This window comes from Typopeltis vanoorti, chromosome 5 (genome assembly GCF_054136105.1).
Source record: "Typopeltis vanoorti isolate ZY-2024b chromosome 5, IOZ_Tvanoo_1.0, whole genome shotgun sequence".
NCBI lineage: Eukaryota > Metazoa > Arthropoda > Arachnida > Uropygi > Thelyphonidae > Typopeltis > Typopeltis vanoorti.
In genome coordinates this window covers 79,264,618-79,292,049 of record NC_143553.1, presented here as the reverse complement: position 1 = coordinate 79,292,049, position 27,432 = coordinate 79,264,618, and the positions used below count along the sequence as shown (strand labels likewise).

Here is a 27,432-nt window from a genome sequence, read left to right as displayed (position 1 = left end):
CGCTACCTTTAACAATACTTTCAAGTCCTCTCTCATAAAAAATTTATCTCCTTTCAATTCATTCGTACCCGCCACAACTATCAATTCTTTCTCCCTCTGTTTTTGCGCTCTAATACTCTCACTTACATCCTTAAATTTTGCACCCAGTAAGTACGATTTAATTAAACTCCCATCTATCACACCTCTTAATAACGAGTCACCGTACAACACTCTTTCCTTCATTTCTGAAACTCTCCCACTCTTATGCTTATTTTTCCTTTCAAACACTTGTTTATTTCCATTAGCCGAGGTACTCTGGAAAGAGTTTTGCAGGTGCTCCAACTGCTGCTGCACACTGTGTATTAATCCACGTAACCTTGCGATCTCACTCCTTACAAATAATTCCTCATTTTTTCCCATCATTTAAATCATTTTTTCTCTCTCTCTATAATTGCTTTCACTCTCTCTTTGATCACCGCTCTCATTGCCATCTTGTACAACATCACAATTCCCTATCAAGCCACTATTTTCACTCATATTCTGGCTTTTCTTAACTAAACTACCTAAACTCCCAGATGAAACTGCATGATCCCCCCCCGTGCCTCTCAAAGTTGCTACTTTGACTACGGATTCATTTTCTGATGTTATTACAAGATCCAGCACACTCATAGTCTGAGTCAATTCCATCACATGCTTTTTATATAAATTCCATTTCCATCCTGCAAAGTACCTTTTCCTATTTTCTAGTCTATATCTCTATAGACACAGAATGGGAAATAGAAATTAACCATGGCCTGCACTGATTGCAATAATCTGCAGATACAAAGCATCTACATGTTTCCCCAGGTCTATAGCAATGAACAGCTGTATCTTTTTGCCTTGTTGCTGTGCTCTGTTTCACACAAGATAACTTCAAATGTAATTTCTTCCTCAGTACTTCATTCATCCTGCTTAACTTCTACTTTTGTTGGCTATGTTTCTTCTGGTATTCTTTGTAATGCCCCTTCCCCAATCTTGCTCTTTCTCTCTCTCCCTTTTCCCTGAATATTCTTTCATTTATTTATTATTTCCTTCTACTTGGACACATACTTTTATTATCATAAAAGGCCCCTTTTTTCATTTTTTTCCCTGTTCATTCCAATAGTTCTAATTTTGTATATTTTCTTTCCCATCTTGTAGTTAACTCCTTTCCTTCCAGTATATTCTCTGTATATAATATTCTATTTTTTTTCTCTTAATTTCTTTCTCTTTTTTTTTTGTTTCTGTTATTACTGCCAAGTTAACACTCTTCTTTATTTCTGCATCAAGATATTTGTTTGTTTTCCTCCATATATTTTGTTGTTTATTATACAATCTTAAGTCATTACCCAAAAAGTGAATGACATTTCTTTATAGACTTTTCACCAAGGTAAAGTCCTTCAAATTAGTCATTAGCCAAAATGAAGTGGTATGGTGGCAGGAACTGCCATATAGCCCTCCAGACCGGAGGGCAATATGGTATATATTGCGTTTTCGCAATTGTTTGTTATTATTGTTTGTTTCAGCACTCCAGTGTCTAAAGATGGCGACCAACAAGAAATGTACGTCAGCAGAGCGCAGGACTTCTTCTCTTCTACATGAAAGGCTGGCTTAGTGTTAGATTTTTTGCAATGGATGCAATGCATTGCAGACATTGCTACATGTATGTGCCGAAGAATGTTAAAGATCTGTGGAATGTCTGGATAAATGAGAAGAATGAATATGTCGACATATGTGAGAAGTGTCGGGATAGGCTGGAGCATTTAGGAATGGAAGCAGACATCGGGACTGTAGTGGAAGAACTTCGGTGGGAGTTCATGAAAATGAAAAATGACCTTCATCTTCTGCAAGAGGAATTGGAAGTGCTCAGTAAGGAGATACTGGAAGTTAAAACTGACTTAAATGTGTTGAACATAGAAAGAGATTACTTTAGCTGAAGTAACTAGAACAGGATTATGTATGGGGGAGTCTTTGGTGAATGATGAAGTAATAAATAGTATGGGAGTGACTGGGAGACAACAAAATAAAATCACAAGAGGTCTAGAAGAAACGAGATGTCGTGAGAGTGAGGGGGTAAGTAAAAGAGCAGTGAGTAATGAAACTGGGAGAGTCATGTTGAATAGCGTCGAAAATGAATAGCGAAGGAGAGTGACCAGAATGGTGAGAAGGCAAAACTGGAATATGAGAAGAGATTGGCACTAAGATCAAAAGAAAATCCTAGGGAATTTTTAGCTATGCAGCCAGTAGGTGGAGAAACGATTGTGGAAGAATGACACCGTGGGATAAAAATGGGAATAGAGTGACTGATGCAGAGGACATAGTGGAGCTGTTCAATGAGCACTTTATTGGAGTATTTCATCCAGGAGGAGATTTTAATACTAGAGGGAGAGGGCAAGTTCAGGGTTTAGAGGTGCAAGAGGAGAGTGTGTTCCGAATACTGAGTACTCTGGATACCAATAAAGCTGTTGGACTGGATGATATTTCTCCACAGGTTTTGAGAGAATGTGATAAAGAACTGACAACTCTGTTGTCTTGGATTTTCAATAAAAGTCTGGCTGCAGGGAATGGAAGGAAGATAAGATAGTGCTGCTGCATAAGGGTGGTAACAGACTGGAAGTGTCTAATTATAGGCCTGTTTGTGTGTCATCACTAGTTGTTAAGGTTCATAGTGAGGAACTATATACAATGTTGGGCAGATGAGAGTAATGTTATCTGTGAGAATCAACATGGATTTGCTAAGGGGCGCTCTTGCTTTAGTAATATGATTGCCTTTTATAATAAAGTGACAAGAACAGTTCATGAGGGAAAGGCATATACTGCCATTTTTTTTGGATTTTGCAAAAGCGTTAGACAGGGTGCCACATGATAAGCTGATATTTAAGTTGCGGCACATGGGTTTAAATGTCGGGTTAGGCAAATTGATTCAGGATTGGCTGACTGATAGGTATCAGAGAGTTGTGTATGATGGGGCAATATCAAGGAAGCAGAAAGTTGCAAGTGGGGTTCCACAGGGCTCAGTACTGGGACCTGTATTGTTCAATCTTTATATCAATGAGATTGTAAATGGATTGCAAGGGTACATTCAGTTGTTTGCAGATGATGTGAAGCTGGAAAGGGTTATCAGTAATAGTGCAGATGTGGCAGCCCTGCAAGAGGATTTGAATAAACTCTACAGATGGGCAAATGAATGGATGTATCAGTTTAATGCAGCAAAATGTAAGGTCTTGAGGTTTGGGAAACATCGATGGGACGCTGCATACTCGATTGAAGGAGCTATACTGGAGGAGGTAGGAAAGAAAAGAGATCTGGGTTTAATGATTGATAGAAAACTGAAATTTAGGGAGCATATTGCGAAGATGGTGAGAGTAACTCAGAGGATTGCTGCAATACTGAGAATGATGCTCACCTGCAGAGATAAAAGGGTTATCATTCCATTATATAAGACCTTGATCAGACCACACTAAGACTATTGTTCTCAGATTTGGTCCCCAGGATTTAAAGGGGATAAATTGACTGTGGAAAGGGTACAGAGGCAGATAACAAAGTTGGTTTCAGGACTGTACAATATGAGTTATGAGGATTGACTGAGGGAATGTGGACTACAGAGTTTGCTGAATAGAAGAAGGAGAGGTGATATGATCGAGACTTTTAAACTCTCAAGAGGCAGTTACAGGGTAGACATTGGAGAGTTCTTTCACTTGGTGGAATGGCGGGATGGAGAGAGGACAAGGGGACATCTCTGGAAGTTACGAAATGAGGCAATGCGCAAGAGGGAGAGGAGTGGTTTCTTTGCATGGAGGGTGGGTGAACCTTGGAATGCATTGCCTGAGAGAGTGGTTGGAGCAGGAGCACTCCAAGCACTCTCTTAATGGGTTCAAGGAGTGGTATGATAAACTTTGTGTTTCCTAAAAACAACCTCCCATGATGAGTCTTTTGACTCCATGGAGGCCTGGATAATAATAATAATAATAATAATAAATGAGGCCATGAGTGACGCTTGTGTGGACGTGAATGAAGTTAAGAGTGGTAAAATATATGGTGATTCTATGATTAAGGATATGGAGAGTAGTATGCCTGAGGAGTGCTTGGCTGGTGGGACAATAGAGAGAATGGCTTTAACAATAAAGAGATGGCATGATGCAGACTAGATGATAGTTATGGTGGGTACAAATGACCTAGTGGTAGTATAAATTGGGTAGCAAGAGATTTAAGAACATTGTTAGATACTGAGAAGAAGAAAAGTGTCACTGGGAAGTGTAGTGTGTGTGCTGCCTCATTTTGACAATTATGAGTTAAGTAGACGAGCGATGATAATGAATGATATGATTGCAAGAATGTGCAAAAAAAGAGGTCTGGAATTTGTTGATGTCTGGAGTGTGTTTGAAGGAAAAAGACAGTTGTATGCTAAAGATGGGTTGCATGTGAACATGGTAGGTCATAAGCGATTGAAGAAATTACTGTTTTCTGAACAAGTTGAAGTAATTGGGCAGGGAAACTAAAATTGAAAAGGTTGAGTGTAAGAGAGAGAAACTTTAGCAGTGATTGTATATTTGTTGATCCTTATTCGCAGAATAAATTGCAGAATAGAAGGGATAAAAATTGGCATGGGACTACTGAAATTAGTGATATGTACATCAGTTCTAAAGAAGCCGGTACAAGAACTAAAGGGAATCTGCAATTTTTGAATACCAATGCAAGAATCATTCGAAATAAGAGAAGAATTTTTGGCATTAGTCAGTGCAATCTCACCAAAAGTTATAGGCATTAGTGAAACTTGGCTGTCGGCAGAAGATGTGGTCACTGGAATTGAAGGTGATGGGTACAGTATTTTCAGGGAGGATAGAGAAGTTAGAAGAGGGGGAGGAGTATTGTTGATGATAGCTGATGTGCTGCAGCCAAAGAACGTAGTATATCAAGATGATAGACATGTGAATGAGAGTTCATTTGAGGCGGTCTGGTGTGAAATAGTGACCAACGCAACCAAATATACAGTTGGATGCTGCTATAGGCCAGGGGAGTACAAGTGTGTGTGTGGGGGGGGAATTGAATTCATGCATCAGCAAATTAGTGCAATGAGTGCAGATTTAGTGATTATTATGGAGGATTTTAATTATGGTGATATCAATTGGAAGGAGGAAATGTCACGTGGCAAAAAGGAAATGGAGTTCATACATCTTCTATGAGATAATTACTTGAAACAGCACATAACTGAAGGGACATGTGGTATGAGACCGCTAGACCTGGCCATTGATTCAGAGGATATATGGTGAGATAATTGGTGAGAGCGATCATGTGGTATTGAATTGGGAGGTTGCAAAATCTGTGGATTTTTCTGTTAAGAAGGAAATATATACGGAACTATAGGTTAGGCAATTATAACAAGCTTTGGAGTGAGCTTGCAGCCATCCTATGGCAGAACATATTGCAGGGGAAAGATTTTAGCAGTGCATGGGATAAAATCAGCAGGTATCTGAGGAAAGCAATATCAGATTGTGTCTCCATGGTCAGGAAAACAAACAAGGTAGGTGTTAGATGGGTGAGCAGTATTATTAAGCTTGATCTGCAAAAGAAGAAAATGTTATGGAGAATGTACAAGGAGAAAGGCAATCAGTACACCCATGAGCAGTACACGGCTCAAGCTAGGAAGGTTACCAGCATAGTAAGAAAAGCTAAATCAGATTATGCGAAGACCTTAGCCAAGGAGATGAAGGGTAATCCCAAAGAGTTCTTCTCTATGTGGCAAGTAAAAGGAAGAATGACTTCAGAAGGATAAGTTTAGTGGGTGCTGATAGTACTGAGGTGACAAATTCAGATGTAATAGTCGAGTTACTGAGTGATCACTTTCAAAAGTCTATCACCCAAGTGAGGATATCTCTGTACCTGCAGCAATATCATATGTGACAACTGAAGTTAAGAAATCAGAGCTATTTAATATATTGCAAAATTTATATGCAAACACTCTGGTAGGTTTAGATGGAATATCAGCTCGGGTGTTGAGTATATGTGCAAAGGAATTGTCATCGCATCTTACTTGGCTATTTAACTTAAGTTTGAACTCTGGTATGGTCCCTAGGGAGTAGAAGGAAAGCAATAGTGGTTCCTTTGCATAAAGGCAACTCTAAAACTGCAGCAGTTAATTACAGACCAATCACCATCTTGGGAATGGTGGTAAAAGTACTGGAAAAGTTTTTAAAGAGAAAATTCAAGAATGGGTGGACCAGGGTTTGATGCTCTGTAGGGACCAACATGGTTTTGTTAAAGGTTGATCCTGCCTTGGCAATCTATTAACTTTTTATAATAGAATGACATTTGAGTTGAACAAAGGAAATGGCTACACAGCGGTACTTTTGGATTTAGCTAAGGCTTTTGAGAGGATACCTCCATGGAACCCTGTTACGCAAATTGGAGCAGATAAGTATGGATACTAAATTGGTGATATGGATAGGAGAATGGCTCAGGGAGAGATACCAGAAGGTGGTGTATGGAGGAGCAGAGTCCGAGATGAGGTAGGTGACCAGTGGTGTGCCTCAGGGCTCTGTGCTTGGGCCATTGTTGTTTCATTTGTATATAAATGATATAGGAAATGGCTTAAAGGGAGATATTCAGTTGTTTGCTGATGATGCAAAGTTGGGTAGTGCAATAAAAAATCAAGCTGATGGAACAGTACTCCAAGAGATTGATGAGGCTAGGGACTTAGGGGCGTTGGTAGATAGGGAGATGAAGTTCAGATAACACATTGCTAAGGTGTCCAAGATTGCACATAGGATTACTTGGTTGTTGAGGAACATACTGACATCCAGAGACAAAGAGGGAATTATTTCCCTTTATAAAGCATTGATACTTCCACATTTGGATTACTGTGCTCAGGTCTGGTCACCTGGATTCCTCGGAGATGAGGAGGCTGTGGAGAGGATTCAGGGAGAGTGACTAAGTTGGTGAGTGATGTAAAAAATGCTCCCTGCATTGATAGTTTGAGAGCTTGTTGATTGCAAAGGTTGGTTGATAGGGAGAGAAGAGGGGATATGATAGAAACATTTAAATTACTAAAAGGTTTTTATAAGATTGATGCAGGTGGAAATTTTTCAGCTGTGTGATAGTGATGGAAGAACAAGAGGTCATCCCTGGAAATTAAGGAAAAGCGTGGTTAACAAGGGTGTGAGAACACGGTTTTTTGCCCGGAGGGTGGTGAATGAGTGGAATTCATTGCCTGTCTCAGTTGTGAGTTCTTCATCTGTAAATGAATTCAAGAAGAGATATGACAGATATTGTTTTGCTAGTTTGGGTCTCCTGTGATGAGTCTACTGACTCCATGGAGATACCCGTAATAATAATAATAATAATAAATGTAAAACTTTATACAGTGAGAAGAAAAATCTACAAATCAGGGTGTGTGTGTATCTAATTAAAAAAAAAGCATTTACCTTTATTCATAAGATTTGATGAAAGATTCCAAATTATGTTTGGCAGGGATATCCTTTTGAAATTTCTCAATTTCTCTTCTTCTTTAGTAAAAAACCTGAGTAAACAACTAGTAACAACCAGTGAGACAAAAAGTGCAATCCACATCTGAAAAATAAATCAGTTATTAGCTAAATGGTATAACAACATAATTTATCAATCTTTGATACGATCAAATATGCATTACTGTGCACAGATTTGGTTGTTTGATTTCAGAGGGATGAAAAAAGAATGGAGAAGTTATTTAAATAAGCAAGATATACTTCAGGTCTGTGGCTATTATCAGAACTGCAATCCTAAATGCAGAAGATAAATAGAGTAAAACATAATCAATATAATGTGAAAATAAGTGGCAGAACAGCCAAACTTCTCCGTTTTTGCTATGGCCAATAAAAAGAACTAGTATGGGATAGTCCTGGATGCTGAATGTGCTCTAGGGGTACCACAGCAGATGATATAGTGGGAACACATAAGACATTTTCAACAGAAGATGTTCTCAGAAGATAAGAGAGAAAAATGGCACTGAATATAGTGATAAAGATAAAGAGAGACTGGGTTTTGGTGAAGTCTTTTAAAATGGTAAGTTAATAAGGTTTTTGGACTGATTGCGATATTACACTTATATGAGGGATGCCCAGAAAGTAAGTTCCAATGAGCTGTCAGAGAAACAAAAATATATACAAAAAAACTTTATTGGAAATTAAAGTATACATCTTTCACTACTTTTCTACATAATTTCCGCCACTGTTCAGGCACTTATCATAACGGGGTCCAAGAGTTGTATACTTTCATTGTAGAAGGTTGCAACCTGTGATGCAAACCACATATTGACTGTTTCTTTGACTTCGTTTTAGTCTTGAAACCGCTGGCCACCAAGGAAAGATTTCAGATATTTGAACAGGTGAAAGTCGCTTGATGCGAGGCCAGGACTATATGGGGGATGATGGAATTATTCCAAGCTGAAGGTGGCGAGAAGTTGTTGTGTTACACCAGCCATGTGTTTGCAGGCGTTTTCATGATTCAAAACAACGCCCCTGGTAAGCATGCCATATCATTTTTTCAGGATCGCACAACGCAGTTTCTTAAGGATTTGGCAGTACATACTTGCATTGATTGTGGAGCCTTGACCTAAGAAGTCTACCAGCAAAATTCCTTGTCTGTCCCAAAACGCAGTGCACATGATATTCACTCAAGTCTCGTCCCCAGTGATAGATCTGCTCAGGAAAGCATCGCCATCCTCATGGTAGCATGTCAAGAATTCCAGTGCACTGCCCACCAATTCACTTTGTGTTGTTTTGTAAGCAACTTCAGCACACCATTTGCACACTGACCTCATTTCACATGTGGCGGGTGATTTGATTTTCTTAGACACTATAAACACACACACACCAAGAAGTGTATGCACTGCGAGAATGTCTGAAAATGGCACCAACACCTTGCTAAGGAATCAACAAACTCAGCATGCATGCGCACAAAATATTTAAAAATGGAACTTACTTTCTGGACATCCCTCATATCAAGGGAATGTATGATGAATTAAAAATGTCAAGTTGGTCAATGAGAATTCCAATATTGCTAATAGAATTGAAAGTAGCAGTGTCAAACAATCATTCATGTCATGTTTTACATAGAGTGAGTGGTCAAGTTAATGTAGTTTGTAACAGTCAGAATAGACCAGCTTGATGAAAAATAGCACATTTTCCTCAATCCAGTTCAAAGGATAGTATGTGTTTCTTAATTAGTTGATGTTTTGCAAGCATTTTATAAAAGGATAACAATTGTATTTTATAGAGGATAGACATGTATAGGTAAAATAATGTTTCTGGATTTTGGGAAGTCTTTTGATGGAATACAATATGACAAACTGCAATTGAGGAGGAACCAAAATAGATAGTTGTTTAGGACTTAAATATGGGTATGTTGGCAGATAAATATCAGTGATGTGTATGAGGATCATACCTCAAAGGGTGTGTGTGGAGGGGGGGGGGTGCGAAGTGATGTAATGCACCATAGGACCATGTTTAATTTAATTATAAGCTAAGAATATATATATAAGTTCTTGGTATCTTTAATTTATAATATAACCCAAGTTTTTAAAGAAAATATTTAATCTTTTTGCAGATACATAACTGTAGAAAGTAATCCTACAATCATGCAACTTCTTGGAATAACCCAGCAAAAGCAATATCCAAATGTGTTCCAAGAATGTTGAATGTCTTGTTTATTATGAATGAAAGTAAAGCTGTTAGTTCAGAATAGGTCATTATTCTAGGTTATGGGCTCTCCAGGGTTACCTGTTGATAATGGGTAACAATCCGAAAAAAAACTTTGTGCTGTTCAGTAGTTTTTGAAATATTGGACTTGTAAATTGCACAACCACGAATCCTATGGATAGTAGAGGAAGATACTGCCATCCAGAATTCTATGACTAATCAAACCCTAAAGAGTGTAGTTTTCGATATTTCAGAAACTACTGGAGTGCACCAAGTTCTTTAGTTTTTGCATATTATCGCCAAAGTTAGGAATTACCTGTTAGGAAAATTTACAAATTTCAAGAGAATAATATTCTGCATCTTAGGTTTATTATTATTATTGAACCAAAAACGAAGTATTTATTAAATAAAATATAATTAAGTTAATACTAATATTAAAATTACTAAATGCAATCTAATAATATTATTATGTAAAATCTATTGCTACATATCGTGTAACAATCTTATTATATAATATATCAATATTACTATGCATAATGTAATAACATTCCTATGTAGTATATGAAAATATAATGTAATAAAACATTAATATTAGTAAAATGTTTGTAAATAATGAATTTTTAAATGAATAATGAATCATTAATAAACTTATGTAAGTGGGAATGATATATGGTAAATTATCACTGTGATTATCATTAATCGCAAGACATGGATGATTATACCAATTGGTCGTTAAGCAAATTATAAGGATATTACTTAAACTTTGTACTGAACCACAAGTAGAAAAATGTAATATTGTTGTCTAAAAATGTGTTAATTATACTCACTGTAACAGAAGAGTACTCAGCAAAAGTGAAACCTACTCTGGAAGACCAATTAGATTATTATTGATATTGTTATTCTTTTCATATATCAATTATGCCAAAATTGATAAAAATGTAAAATTGTAAAAATGTTTGTATTACGGCGCTACTTTTGTGTTTTATACTTTTGTATACATGTAATTTCTTTGAAGGAGAATAAATATTTTAAGAAGAAATAAAAAAAAAATTATTATTCATTTTTTAAAGGAAAACATATAATTATTTTCCCCCTTGTCTTCCCCAGGAGGAGCCTTGTGACCTGTACAAATCATGCACTACAAGTGATACTACAAAGATTATTACAGACACAGTTCAGGGAAGTAAATCTTGACAAGAAATGAATCTTTTTCCTTATGTAATTGGAATCTCCATTCCTTCCCCTAGGAGGTCAGTCAGGAATTGCAAGTGATACCAGATAAAGTGTTACACAGTCAGGCAAGCAAGCAAAAAAGGAATATTTCTTAACTTATTGCTATTTACAAATGTAAATGCTTAGTTTGTCAAAACGTAAGAAGCTCATTGTGTAATTGCTCTTTGCTTTATATGGAAGGTCAAGTGACTATTGACTTAGTAAATTGTGACTTTTTAATGAAGCATTTCATAGTTCTTAATTTTCTTTTGTAGGAGCCATGTGAACAATTTTGCATGTTCATTTGTTTTCATAGCAGGAATCTTGTGAAACTTAACTGCAACTATTGCACATGCGTTTGAAATAGGTGGAATGTGTTTCAGAAATTTTCACTCAAAGAAGTGACTTTTATTTATTATGAAATTTGTACTATTGTATTCCATGATTTTTTTTCTCCTTACCTGCCTTCTCTACATAGGTGTGCTGCTTTTGGAACAGTGTCTGGAGGCAGTGATTCCTGGTCCTTATCAAGTTCTTTCTTCCCTGGAATAAGATTGCATAATTTTCTGTTTCTGACATCATGCTCACTTCTGGCAGCAAATAGTAGAGCAAACAAAGATTCTGTAAGTTGACTGACGGTTCACACAGCGACATGTTTGTTCTTCCCTCAGTAGATTGCTACAGTGGCGTCTGGTGAAATTTTAAATGGGGATGCTGCCTATAAAAAATTTAAAAAAATAGTAATTTTTTCCTAATTCATCATCATCATGAATAATGGGCTCACTGCCCGTTGATGTCTGGTGCCTGTTTCACTATCTTCTTCCACCTTTCTTTGTCCAGTGCACAGTGTCGCAGTTTTTGTAGCCATTCCACACCAGTCTTTTATATCATCTATCCATTCTCTGTATGGTCTACCTCTTCTGTTTAAACCATCCAAAATACCAAACATAAAGGTCTTTATCTTCCGATCCTCACTCATTCTACAGATGTGTCCATATAATTGCAGCTTCCGTTTTATAATCTTCTGCATTAGATTCTGTTTTGGTTGTATCTTCTGATAGAGCTCTTCATTGGTGATTTTCTGTACCCATCCTATTCTTAGAATCTTCCTGTAACAAGTTCTTTCAAATGCCAAAATTCTTTTTCTTGATTCCTTATTTATTATCCACGTTTCAGATCCGTACGGTACACCGCTGAAGATGCATGTTTCCAATACTCTTAGTTTTGTTTGCAGACTGATCACTTTACTTTTCCAGATGTTATACATGGCCTTCAGATTTTTTCTTCCCTTTGCAATCCTGATCTTTATTTCTTTTTTACAGTCCAAGTCATATGTCAGTTTACTTCACAAATATGTGAATTGTTCTACATTTTCTATATCAGTTCCATCCCCTTGTATCTTTTGTTTCATGTTCTTCTCACCAAATACCATTGTCTTTGTTTTTTCAAAGTTCATAACAAGTCCAAATCTCTTCCCTTCCTCATTTAACGGTTTCAGTGTTTTTTGTAGTTCTCTTTCATCTTCTTCAATAATAACAATGTCATCTGCAAATCTCAGATTGTTATTTCTCATTCTGTGTACAGATATTCCTTTGGCATCTTCTTTCATTTTATCCGTTGCTCTTTTTAAAGGTGTGATGAAAATGCTTGGTGATATTGGGTCTCTCTGTCTGTGAATTGTTCTACATTTTCTATATCAGTTCCATCCACTTGTATCTTTTGTTTCATGTTCTTCTCACCAAATACCAATGTCTTTGTTTTTTCAAAGTTCATTACAAGTCCAAATCTCTTCCCTTCCTCATTTAACGGTTTCAGTGTTTATCGTAGTTCTCTTTCATCTTCTTCAATAATAACAATGTCATCTGCAAATCTCAGATTGTTATTTCTCATTCCGTGTACAGATATTCCTTTGGCATCTTCTTTCATTTTATCCGTTGCTCTTTTTAAAGGTGTGATGAAAATGCTTGGTGATATTGGGTCTCTCTGTCTCATACCTCTGCTTGTTTTAAACCATTTCCCCAAATCATCACCTATTCTAACTGCTGTAACTGCATTCTGGTAAACATCTTTTAATATAACTATTAGTTTTTTATCAATTCCATAGGATTCCAGTACTGCTAATGTGACTTTCTGGTCAATACTGTCAAATGCTTTCTGAAAGTCAACAAAGCAAGTATATATGTTTTTGTTTTTTCTCCTAGCTTTCTCTGCTATTAACCTCACTGTCAAAATCTGTTGAATTGTAGTTCTCTCATTCCTAAATCCTGCTTGCTCATCTGCAATGTATGCTTACAATTGTGTTCTCAATCTTTCTGTCATTATGATCATCATCACTTTACCAAGGTGACTTATCAAGGTAATTGTTCTATAATTTTTACATTCCAGCTTATTTCCTTTCTTGTATAATGTTACTAATATTGATTTCACCAACTCCTCTGGCATTTTTCCTTCTTTCCATACCATATTGCATAGTTGGGGCATTTCTGTAACCATACTTTCACCACCATATTTAATCATTTCTCCAGTAATGTTATCGTTACCAGGACTCTTGTTGTGTTTTAGCCGTCCTATTGCTTTTTCTACCTCTCCTCTTAAAATGTCCATATCATGCTCCTTACCTGGTGGTGATATCTGCTTCAATTCTTCAGTGAGTTTCCCAATGCTATCTGAATCTAGTTTTTCTTCACATAACTCACTACAGTATCTTGTCAACCGCTGTACAATTTTTTCTTAATTCATCAATACTTTGCCCTTTTCATCGTTAACTGTGGTTTGTTTTGTTTGCCACTTTCTATTAATGGTTCTGATCATTTTGTATACCTCCCTTGTTTTATGCTCTCCATAGTACTGTTCTATATTATTATTATTATTATTATTATTCAGGATTTCATGGAGTCAAAAGACTCATCGTGGGAGGTCCTTCCTAAGAACATAAAGTCTGTCAAGACTCATCGAGGGGAGTCCCCCCCTAAGAAACACAGTCTATCATACCACTCCTTAAATTGACCGTATTCGCTCTCACCACTCTATCAGGCAATGCATTCCACAGCTCAACCACCCTCCATGCAAAAAAACCACTCCTCACCCTCTTGCTCACAGTTTCCTTTCGTAACTTCCAGGGATGGCCTCTTATCATCACTCCCTCCTGTTGTTCAACCAAGCGAAAGAACTCCCAAGTGTCAACCCTGTAACCACCTCTCAACAGTTTAAAAATCTCAATCATATCACCTCTACTTCTATCCGCCAAACTCTGCAGTCCACATTCCCTCAGCCGATTCTCATAACTATCCTTGTACAGTCCTGAAACCATCTTTGTATCCTTTCCACAGTTAATTTATCCCCTTCAAATCCTGGGGACCAAATCTGAGAACAATAATTCAAGTGTGGTCTGGTCAGAGACTTATACAACGGAATGATAACCCTCTTATCTCTGCAGGTCAGTGTCCTTCTCATAATTGCAGCAATCCTCTGTGTTACCTTCACCACCTTTGCAATATGTCCCCTGAACTCCAAGTTTCTATCAATCATCAACCCCAGATCTCTTGTCTCCCCAACTTCCTCCAGTATAACTCCTCCCATAGAGTATGCAGCATCCCATATTGTTGCATTGGGCTTCTAACCATTTCATTTTATCCACTCTGACTGCTTTTTTCACCTCATTACACTTTCTTCTATATTACTCTTCTATTTGTTCTGATGTATCCCTTCTTATCTTCAACATTCTATTATAATATTTTCCTAATTAGTAACCGATTTATTAATAAATAAATCTGTAGATTTATTTATTAATATTAGGAAATTGATTAGGAAAAAAATAATTTTTTTATTTTATTTTGTATAGGCAGCACCCCCATTTACCTTTTCACCAGGCGCCACTGCTTCTATGTTAAATTATTGATTGGCAGACCAAGAAAGAGTGCAGTTTCTCCAATATTTGAAATACTGAAGAGCACACCAAGGTTGTTCTACAGCATTGCAAATTAAGAATTGCTTGTTATGGAAATTTTCCAAAATGAACTATTCTTGACTAATACAGAATTTGAGCAAAGCTTCGTTTACAGTTTATTGAAGATTATGAAAGTTTTGAATTTTCTTCAGTAAAGACAATGATGACAGTGTGAGATACAAATTTAGTGAGTGGTGTACACGAGTCATGAGGTTACTTGAAGATGTACCTGAATTGCTGTATTCATACTGAAGAGGAACCAATCAAAATCAGGAACTTATCAAAATAGTAGAACAAGGAACCAAGTAAACTTTTCTTTGAAGAACATTTGTAATAAGATTCCAACTATGATTCAGGATTTTAAGATTCCTCTCCTTCTCTCATTTCACATGTATATATTACCCTAGCCAACTGATGGGGATGAATATCCAGTTCTAATTGCAAGGGATTAGATCAAGATACTATATTTTACCCAGAGGAAGCCAGTATGAGTATGACACATTAGCAAAAGTAGATAATATATAAACTTGTACGCAAAAGATGTCATTAAATACTCCCCAGACCTGGGATTGAGATGTAAGTAATTGATCAGTTAGAACCTAATAATAAATGAAGAGTATCCTATTTTCATGAAAGTATAGTTTCTTAATTATTATTATTATTATTATTATTGAGGCCTCCATGGAGTTAAAAGACTCATCGTGGGAGGTCCTTCCTAAGAAATGCAAAGTCTATCAAGACTCATCGAGGGGAGGTCCCTCCCTGAGAAACACAAAGTCTATCATACCACTCCTTAAACTCATTGACTGTTCTTGCTCTCACCACTCCATCAGGCAATGCATTCCATGGTTCAACCACCCTCAATGTAAAGAAACAACTCCTCATCCTCTTGCAAACAGTTTCCTTTCATAACTTCCAGGGATGGCCTCTTGTCATCACTCCTTCCCGTTGTTCAACCAAGTGAAATAACTCCCAGTGTCAACCCTATAACCACCTCTCAACAGTTTAAAAGTCTCAGTCATATCACCTCTCCTTCTTCTATCCACCAAACTCTGCAGTCCACATTCCTTCAGCCAATCCTCATAACTAACATGGTACAGTCCTGAAACCATCTTTGTTATCTGCCTTTGTACCCTTTTCACAGTTAATGTATCCAATTCAAATCCTGGGGACCAAATATGAGAACAATAGAATCTAAGTGTGATCTGATCAGAGACTTACACAATGGAATGATAACCCTTTTATCTCTGCATGTCAGTGTCCTCATTATTTCAGCAATCATCTGTGTTACTTTCACTACCTTTGCAATATGCCCCCTAAATTTTAGGTTTCTATCAATCATCAACCCTAGATCTCTTGTCTCCCCTACTTCCTCCACTATAACTCCTCCTATAGAGTATGCAGCATCCATCGATGTTTCCCAAACCTCAAGACCTTACATTTTACTGCATTAAACCAAAACCCCCATTCATTTGCCCATCTATCTAGCTTATTCAAATCCTATTGCAGGGCTACCACATCTGCACTATTACTAATAATCCTTCCCAGCTTCGCGTCACCCACAAACAACTGAATATCCTCTTGCAATCCACTGACAATGTCATTGATATAAAGGTTAAACAATATAGGTCTCAGTACTGAGCCCTGCGGGACCCCACTTGTAACCCTCTGCCTCCTTGAAACTGTCACACCATACACAACTCTCTGATACCTATCGGACAGCCAATCCTGAATCCAGTTGACCAATCTGGCATTCAGACCCATGTGCTGTAACTTAAATATCAGCTTATCATGTGGCACCCTGTCAAATGCTTTCGCTAAGTCTAAGAAAATGGCAGTATATGCCTTACTGTAATTTAATGCTCTTGTAACTTTATTATAAAAGGCTAGCATATTGCTAAAATAAGAGTGCCCTTCACAAATGCATGTTGCACTCTCATGGATACACCACCCTCATCTGCCCAATGCCATATATGGTCCCTCACTACTTTCTCCAAGATCTTAACAACTACTGATCACACACAAACTATAATTAGACACTTGCAGTCTGCTATCACCCTTATGCAATGGCACTATCTTACCTTCCTTCCATTCTATGGGCACCTTTCCCACAGCTTCATGCATCTTCCTTTCCCCAGTTTATACTACTGGGGTTAAAATCTCCCATAACTATCATTCTTCTTGCACTTGCCAAACTTAACTGTCTTAACATCTCCTGGTCCACATCCTCTGTGCTCCTGGGTCTGTAGCAACACACCACTAAATATCCTATCTTGCCTACCTCTACCTCACACCACATGCTCTCAAAATCAGTTGTCTCACTTCAATCCAAAGCCTTCATTCTTAGAGGACATAGGCCATCACCTATCATAAGCAGTACTCCTCCACCACGCTTTCCCTTCCTATCCTGTCAAAAAATGCTGTAACCAGCGACTTCTATACCTGTTATTTTATCCTCTTCTGTCAACCACGTCTCGGTGATCCCAATAATCTTTGGCAAAGCTGATGCTATCAGTTCCACCAATTCCTCTCCCTTATTCATAATACTCCTGTCATTAGTATAAAGCATATAAATGCTGTTGTTTCTATACCCAGCATTATCCCCATCTAGACTCCACTGGGCTCAGTGTTATCTGATATCGTCCCCCTTCTCCCAAGTACCCATTCCCACAAGAGGCCACCCGTTGCTTCCATCCACAATGGGACACACTGACTGGGTCAGAACAGCAATCTCTCTAGATGCCTACGTACTTCCTTATTCAAATGTAAGCGGTCTCTCACATACAATTCCTCCCTGTCCTCAAATGCACTCCAAGCATCCACATATTCCAGTCCTCTCTTGTCATATATTCTAGCTATTATGTCGCTCAATATTACTGCTCTTCCTCAGCTCGTCATTATCATACCTAGGCAACATGCACATTATTTTTCCTCTCTCTGTCTTCTTCCATACAGCCTCAAGCAAAAATCTGATATCTCTTGCTGCCCGACTTACATTATCAATCAAGTCATTTGTTCCTACCATCACAATCATCTTATCCACTCTTTCACTTCTCTTAATTGCCTTAGCCACTCTTTCTATCGTTACTCCTGGAAAACACTCCTCACACATCCTATCTTGAACACCACAGATCATTGAGTCCCCAGACATTATACCTCTCACTATTCCCTCTCTCCTATTGTTTCCATTCTCTCCTTTTCTTTCATTCCCATGTGTCTCTCTCATCCCCATTCCTCTACTGCTCCTATTCTCTCCTAGCATTCCCATACCTCTCTCTCATTCCCTGTCTCCTACTGTTTCCATTCTCTCCTCTTCTAGCACTCCCATACCACTTTGTGATTCTGTCTCTCCTAATGAGTCTATTCTCTCCTATTCTAGTACTCCCATGCCTCTCTCTCATTTCGTCTCTCCTCTTCTAGCACTCCCATATCTCTCTCTCTCATTCCCTCTCTTCTACTGTTTCCATTCTATTCTCTTCTAGCACTTCCACACCTCTCTCCTCCCTACTGTTTCAATTCTCTCCTCTTCTATCAATCCCAAAATTCTCTCCTCTCCTATCATTCCCAAAACTCTCTGTCTCTCTCTCTCTCCTACTCTGATTCACCTTGAATTTATCTCTTCCATTCTCCTAATTTCATCTTTCATACTTCTCCTCTCATTCACAAAACATTGCACCTCCTCTTTCAGCTCATCTATCTCCCTCTGCAGGTCAGTCACTCTTAATCGAAATTCACTCTCCCAAAGAAAACCATCTCCTAAGCATTCACAGTCACTCACAACCTTCCACACTATCTCATTCATATTTTTTTCTTCATTTTCATTTCTCAAACTATCACACTACTCATCTTCCTATATTGATTTCCCGTTCCTGGAGCAACAAGGTTGGATATTGATATATCTAATGCATTTATTTCATCCCACTGGCTGCATTTTACGCATTCACCCCCCCCCTCACAAGCCACATATCTATTTCCCGAGACGTATACATGCCGCAAATACTGCATGCCACAAAATCCCTTATTAAATTACTTATAATAGAGTTCTTAAATGGTGGAGGACTTGGCGACACGCCATTTGCGACTGCAGCTGAATCCGCCATCATTCCTTACTGCCGAGGAACTACCAGTGTAATCGTTAATTATTCAAAATAGTGTTGCTAATTAGTGTCAAAAATAAACGCTAAATAAGTATTAGGGAGTATAAATAAATAAGAAAAGTACAAACAATTACAAGCAAAAGAAAACATTTAAGTACACTTAAGAAATAAAACTAAATACAGTAATGAAAACTTAGCTTCATCTTGTCTTCCACCGTTATGTATTCGATTCCCACCCCATTTTCTCTGCAAATGGGGTGGGAACCAAAATACACAATATCACAACAACAACTAACTTCAAAAAACAATCACTGATGTGCACTCATATTCCAGAGAAACAATTTAGCACTCATATTCCAGAGAAACAATTTAGCACTCAAAAACATAGAGAAATGGACTATTCACCGATTAAAAAGCACTTTCTTCAGCACAGCTCAAATTCATCGCCACGTGCTCCCAGAAATATAACAGGAAAATGTAAATTAAATTCCTATCCATCCAATTTCCCAAATTAATTTATAAACCTTCATAGAAGTTCCATTAGTGTAATGTTTGTCATGGTTAAAAATCTGTTGTTTTATATCTCATCCACCAATCCAGAAATAACTCTGCCATGGGATCCTTAGGGGTCTCATGCCAGTCCTAAGCCTGGATAAAGGAGGAGGGTCGGTGAGATGAGTGTTGATGCTCTGACCGTAAAGAAAAAACACGATTGTTATCTGATGCCTATACAATCAACAGCTACAACATTCTGGCTCGGGCGTCGCCCAGATAAACAAGGCCCGCGATACCAATCGAGCGATCGGGGTTGGATCGAAAAGTGGGATACTGAAAGGAAACAGAAACTGAAACTAACAGAACTGTTATCAGTAGGAACATGGAATGTGCGGACACTCTGGATGTCAGGAAAATTAGAACTACTTTGCGAGGTAATGAAGAGATATTGGTGGGATATACTAGGATTGGCAGAGATGAGATGGACATCATCTGGAAAGATCAATGGATCTGAAGTAATATGGTCAGGACATGACACCATGCATGAAGCAAGAGTTGGCTTCCTTCTTAGCAAAAGAGCATGAGAGGCACTATTAGGCTACAAACCAGTTAATAAATGAATCATAGTAGCAAGATTTCAGGCAAAGCCATTCAATATATCAATAGTTCAGATATATGCACCCACATCTGACAGCACAGATGAGGATATTGACTTATTCTACAAAGATCTGTCAGAGACAATAGAAACAATACCAAAGCAAGATGTGCTAATTATTGAAGGAGATTGGAATGCCAAAGTTGGAATAGATAATGATGGTTGGGAAAGAGTCATGGGAAAATATGGTTTCGGAGAAAGAAATGAATGAGGTGAAAAATTGTTAGGATTTGCTGTGGACCACGAGATGATCTGTAACACAAGATTCCAACAAAAGGAGTGCAGAAAATGGATGTGGCGATCAAATGATGGGAAAACCAAAAACATGATTATTATGATTAAAAGAAGATGGATAACATCAGTACGGCAATGTCGAGCTTTTCAAGGAGCGGATATAGACTCGGACCATAGTTCGGTGATTGCAAACATCAAGATGCAATTAAAAAAGAAATATAAACCCCAACATCAGAATAGAAGAGATACAGCATGAATAAGTGAAGCAAAAATAGGAAGAAGGTATACAGAACAGTGTTAGAAGTGAAACTTAAAAGTGTGGAGAAAGAAAAAAACTCGAATTTAAGAGTGAAATGAGTAATGAGGCGATAGAAGATGCAATTGAAGAAACAGTACCAGAAGAAGAGAAGATCAAGAAGAAATGGATTACACAAGAAACACTGAAGTTAGTACCGGAGAAAAGAATGTTGAAGATAAGAAGGGATACATCAGAACAAATAGAAGAGCAATTTAGAAGAAAGTGTAATGAGGTGAAAAAAAGCAGTCAGAAGGATAAGATGAAATGGTTAGAAACCCAATGCAACAATATAGAACAGTACTATGGAGAGCATAAAACAAGGGAAGTATACAAAATGATCAGAACCATTAATAGAAAGTGGCAACCAAAACAGACCACAATTAAAGATGAAAAAGGCAAAGTATTGATGAATAAAGAAAAAATTGTACAGCGGTGGACAGGATACTGTAGTGAGTTATATGAAGAAAAACTAGATTCAGATAGCGTTGGGAAACTGACTGCAGAATTGAAGCAGATATCACCACCAGGTAAGGAGCATGATATGAACATTTTAAAAGGAGAGGTAGAAAAAGCAATAGGACGGCTAAAACACAATAAGAGTCCTGGTAACGATAACATTACTGGAGAAATGATTAAATATGGTGGTGAAAGTATGGTTACAGAAATGCGCCAACTATGTAATATGGTATGGAAAGAAGGGAAAATGCCAGAGGAGATGGTGAAATCAATATTAGTAACATTACATAAGAAAAGGAAATAAACTAGAATGTAAATATTATAGAACAATTGCCTTAATAAGTCACCTTGGTAAAGTGATGATGATAATGGTTTAAAACAAGCAGAGGTACTAGACAGGGAGATCCAATATCACCAAGCATTTTCATTGCACATTTAGAAAGAGCAATGGATAAAATGAAAGAAGATGCCAAAGGAATATCTGTACAAGGAATGAGAATTAACAAACTGAGATTTGCAGATGACATTGTTATTATTGAAGAAGATGAAAGAGAACTACAAAAAAACACTGAAACTGTTAAATGAGGAAGGGAAGAGATTTGGACTTGTTATGAACTTTGAAAAAACAAAGACATTGGTATTTGGTGAGAAGAACATGAAACAAAAGATACAAGTGGATGGAACTGATATAGAAAATGTAGAACAATTCACAGACAGAGAGACCCAATATCCAAGCATTTTCATCACACCTTTAAAAAGAGCAATGGATAAAATGAAAGAAGATGCCAAAGGAATATCTGTACACGGAATGAGAAATAACAATCTGAGATTTGTAGATGACATTGTTATTATTGAAGAAGATGAAAGAGAACTACAAAAAACACTGAAACCGTTAAATGAGGAAGGGAAGAGATTTGGACTTGTTATGAACTTTGAAAAAACAAAGACAATGGTATTTGGTGAGAAGAACATGAAACAAAAGATACAAGTGGATGGAACTGATATAGAAAATGTAGAACAATTCACATATTTGTGAAGTAAACTGACATATGACTTGGACTGTAAAAAAGAAATAAAGATCAGGATTGCAAAGGGAAGAACAAATCTGAAGGCCATGTATAACATCTGGAAAAGTAAAGTGATCAGTCTGCAAACAAAACTAAGAGTATTGGAAACATGCATCTTCAGCGGTGTACCGTACAGATCTGAAACGTGGATAATAAATAAGGAATCAAGAAAAAGAATTTTGGCATTTGAAAGAACTTGCTAGAGGAAGATTCTAAGAATAGGATGGGTACGGAAAATCACCAATGAAGAGCTCTATCAGAAGATACAACCAAAACAGAATCTAATGCAGAAGATTATAAAACAGAAGCTGCAATTATTTGGACACATCTGTAGAATGAGTGAAGACCAGAAGATAAAGACCTTTATGTTTGGTATTTTGGATGATTTAAACAGAAGAGGTAGACCATACAGAGAATGGATAGACGATATAAAACACTGGCGTGGAATGGGTGTACAAAAACTGCAACACTATGCACTGGACAAAGAAAGGTGGAAGAAGATAGTGAAACAGTCATGAATGGGCAGTGAGCCCATGGTTCGTGATGATGATGAATCCAGAAATATTTGTACAGCATTGTATTGCATGGTAGCTGGCCTGGTTGGCCAAGTGGTTAGCATATCCACTCTCTAGCCAAGAGGCTGCAGGTACAAATTCCACTAAGGGCATGGATGTTTTTGATTGTGCTACTAACCAATTACCATATTTACTGTTGTCCCGGCTCACTAATCAAGATATGAAGGCTCATTATGAGTGGTACGCATTAACCTTTATTTACACAATACCTCTAATAAATGTCCTTCAACTCATTCACTCTCAAAAGCTTACATGTCCACTTCTGGCAGCCCTTTCATCATTTACCATTTTTACAAGTAACAAATCTAGTCTGCCTATCCCTGTCTCACTATCTTGGTCACTTATCTCTGGAACCTCTCCAGTGCATCATCCCCAGAGAGAGAGAGACTTAGGTGATTTAACTCATTATTATTATTATTATTACCACCCCAAGACCTCATGGAGTCAAAGATTCATCTGGGAGGTCTTTTTATCACACATACAGTTCATCATACCATGTTTTAAACACATTCAATTTCTTTGCAGACACCACATTCTCTGGCAAAGTATTCCAATCATTCACAACTCTGCATGAAAAAAACCTGCCCCTCACTCCCCTACTTACACCCTCTTCATACAGTTTCCAGGGATCACTTCTGGTTCTCCTCTGATCTCCCACTATTCTCTGTACAACATCTCCAACATTGATCCTATAACAACCCCTTACCATCTTGTAGGTCTCTATCATATCTCCCATCTTCCTCCTGTCCACCAGACTCTGCAAATTACATCTTCTTAATCTTTCCTCATACTCGACATTCCAGAGGTCAGAAACTACCTTAGTCAGTCTCCTTTGGACCATTTACAACATCTCTTCATCCTTCCAAAAACCTGGTGACCATAATCTGGGCACAATAGTCCATGTGTGGCCTAATCAAAGCCTTATACAATGGAACAAGAATCTCCCTACTTCTACACGTCAGTGTCTTTCGCATCATTCCCAGAAGCCTTTGTGTTGTCTTCACAATTTTGGCTATGTGTCCCCTAATTTCAGATCCTTATCCACTATCATCCCCAGATCTCTTATTTCCTTCACCTTTCACAATATATCCTTACCAAGCATAAATTCTGCATCCCATCTTTGTTTTCCAAATTTTAAAACCTTACATTTTGCAACATTGAACTCACATCCCGATTTCTGTGCTCAATCACTGAATCTATTCAAGTCTTTCTCTAAGGCCACAACATCTTTACTACACTTCATGATTTGTCCCAACTTTGCATAATCTGCACACAACTGAATATCTCCATCCAAATCTTATATCATTTATATATCATCACTTATATCACTTATATCATTAATATACAAGTTAAACAGCAATGGACCTAAAACAGACTCCTGAGGCACTCCACTAGCAACTTTCCTTTTCCTGGATATTGCTCTCCCATACACAACTTGTTGATACCTATCAGATAGCCAGTCTCCAATCCAATGCACCAATTTAATATCCAACCCCATCTGCTCAAGTTTTACTGTCAACCTATCATGAGGTACTCTATCAAAAGCCTTTGCGAAATCCAAGTGTATTTCTGTGTATCTCTTTCCTCTGTCCAAGGAAGCAGTCGCTTTATCGTAATAAGTAAGTAGATTACTAAAACATGACCTCCCTTTAGCAAATCCATGCTGTCCATCAAAGATAATACCATTGTTGTCAACCCAACTCTGGATCTTAGTTCTCACAAGCTTCTCCAATAACTTAACCACAACACCTGACACAGAGATAGGCCTATAGTTTGATGCTTGAGTTCGATCACCTCCTTTATGAAGTGGCACAATCTTGCCCTCCTTCCACTCCTTAGGAACTAGACTGAGTGCAAGACTCATATTAAAAAATATGTCAAGGCTGGTGTCAACTCCCTGGCACATTCTTTCAGAATATTCAGAATGCTTTTGTTTTATTTCCTGTATATTATAAATAGCATTTCATAAAAAAAGAGGTGAAAAGAGGAGATTTAATCTATGTTTAATTGTTTCTTCTGCTGAGTAATGATATATCTGGAAGATCTCCATGTAGCCTTTTAAGGAATTCTGAGAACAGATTACAGCCTCTGACTTGATTTCCAGTCTTCACTTTCTTGTGGTGCACTCCATTAGTAGGTATCTATGCAAATACTGAAAGAACAAGGATGGTTTCCAATTTGAGATTTAGCTGAGCAAATTGTATTCTTATTGGTTTAGCCTAAATAACATGATGGTACATAACATGATAGAATTCTGTACTGGCTGAGGCACTGGCTGGATGAACATGGCCTGTTTTAGTTGGGGAACCAGGGTGAATAATGAGAAGTCAGTTAGTTCAACAAATCCCAACTCAACATCAACAGAGTTACAGATTGGCACCATCAACATAAGATCTAATAATATTAAGGTCTTGACAGATAACAGATTAGTTTGGAGGAAATAGAAGTTATTAATGCTGAAACTTTTTCATGTGGTACTATCAAATTCTGTACATTCCCTAAGGTTCATCATCAAATTTCTAATACATATTAGGAATTTGATGATTAAAATTAATTAAAAAAAAAGTTGATGATGCTGTATTGGATAGATTAGTAAATAACTGATGTTTTGTTCTTTTAGTAGTGTAGCAATTTTAGTGGACAGCCTACCAATGTATGTGGCAGTTTATATACTGTGCAGCGAGCAAGGGAGCATTTAGTGTTATAATCACTTACCCATAAGAATTCCACGAATTCGTTTATCTCGGATACTTAATGGAACATTTTCAAATTGAAAACTATATGATCATTCTCAACAACCAGATGCAAGGATGTAATCTGATTCAGTCACATCCTCTGTTGTTAAGACCAAATTCAATACTATTGTTGTTATTTTTATCTGTTTTCGTTTAGCAGTATCCCTTATTTTAAAAACATTGGCTTTCACTCAAGAATCCTTAGGGCATTATAAGTGTATTTTAAAGGTAAATATATGCAGAATAATAGGGGAAGAAATTTTACACATGTCTTGTTTGGATGTCTTTTTTCTCCATACTTCTGTTGTTAGGCAACAGCAGAAGTATGGAGAAAGTGTTGCCTCAACCCCCTTCTTTTTTTAACTGCTGTTAAAAAAGGGGGGGGGGGTTGAGGCAAGGTAGGAAAACCCCGGGCAGGTTTTCTATTAATTTTCAACAGCTCATTTCAACAGTTAAATATCCTATCCTGCCCAACTCTGCCTTGTTCCATATACTTTTAATGCCATCATTATGTGGGGTTTTCTGTACATAAAAACCAGGAGGATCAGGAATAAAAAGAATGATTTTCTGTAACTGATACTGTCTGTCCAAATATTTCTGATGTCAGTGAAATCTGATTTTCAGAAGATAAGTGTAATAAAAATAGGCTATATTTTGGCAAGATGGGAAGTAAATAGGGTGGAGGAGTGTTACTAGATAAGTGATATGCAAACACTGAGAGAGTACAACTCATGGAGGATGAGGTGGTTGCCATGACAGAAATGAAGAGGAATACAAAACACAATGTACACTAAACTCTATAATCAGCTGCATGCTGTCATAACCATACAGCTAAATGTAACATAAATTTGCAAAACCTTGTATATTAAAAAAAAATTGCACCTACCACTGATAAGCTTCCAACTATTCCAAATCAGGATATTCTTTACTAATACAGTAATTCTTCATTTAATAAAATATATCACTGCATATTTTCATATTAAATGTTTTCAAAATTACTTACCATTTTTTGAAATGGCTTCACAAAAGCAAATGTATTTAATTTTGTCTTTGGTGGTCTAGTAATGAATATATTTGGATTGTATAAAGTAACAAAACCATAATGAATTGCAGGAAAACGACCAGGAATAAGTCCCATATTTACAAAAGAGAAATCTGCCTCCTGCAAGACAAACCAGTTGATTTGTATTTATTAAAAATTAGAGTATTTGTTTATATACTAATAAATAAGATTCATTTTCCTCTTATGTTAACTGGCTATCAAAGATAAAGCTGTAAGAATGTCAAAGAATTCAACAAACTTAAGGGCATTGATGGTTATGCTGTAATTAAAAATCTATCATTAGGATGCCTCCTTATTAATAACTGGTGATCATTAAAGTTCTCTTGTTAGAATTTCCACTAAGCAAAGTTCCAAAGTAAATTACAATAAACATTATATTGTTTTACTCCTTTACTATTGTACTCTCTAGGCTGCAGGTAGTAGCTGGCACAGAAGGCTGTCAAAGATGGCACACTAACAAAGTATGTTTTTTATTGTGTGATTTTGATGTATGTGCTAAGATAAGATATCAAAGTGTACACTACAGAATAAATTATACTTGTCAAGAAATTATATTCTTGTTTAATCCTGTTTTTTCCCCCCAGTTTATCCTGGGGTTTTTCATCCCGCAAAGCTGACAAACTGGCCTTGAGAACTCAACACTACAGGACATAGGATACACCGGGGTGTAGGGCTGACCACCTTATGTGTGAATGGTTTGAGGTCCGATCAGGCCTGGCTCGAGGCAGGAGCGGAATGGGTGATTGCCACAGGTGGAAAAGTAAAAGGGCGGAAAACTTATGAAGAGTTTATCTTACAATCATACTGGAGGCAGAAAAAATTAAAAAAAAAATAATAAAATTGGATTTGTCATATATTTCCAAAATATAAAATTTTTATATACCTATTTATTAAGAAAATTATATTTTATTCTAATTATATAAGCTCCAAA

The 27,432-nt window shown here is 37.2% G+C and overlaps 1 protein-coding gene across 1 annotated transcript; it reads right to left on the bottom strand.

The window, feature by feature from the left end:
- Positions 1-6,594: 6,594 nt before the first annotated feature.
- LOC150106580 (uncharacterized) lies at positions 6,595-27,187 on the bottom strand. The gene is made up of 2 exons (XM_090393208.1): positions 26,442-27,187; positions 6,595-7,563 (listed from the first exon to the last, which is right to left on the bottom strand). The coding sequence occupies exons 1-2, from the start codon at positions 26,574-26,576 to the stop codon at positions 7,396-7,398; spliced, it is 303 nt and encodes a 100-aa protein (XP_090249334.1). The 5' UTR covers positions 26,577-27,187; the 3' UTR covers positions 6,595-7,395.
- Positions 27,188-27,432: the final 245 nt, after the last annotated feature.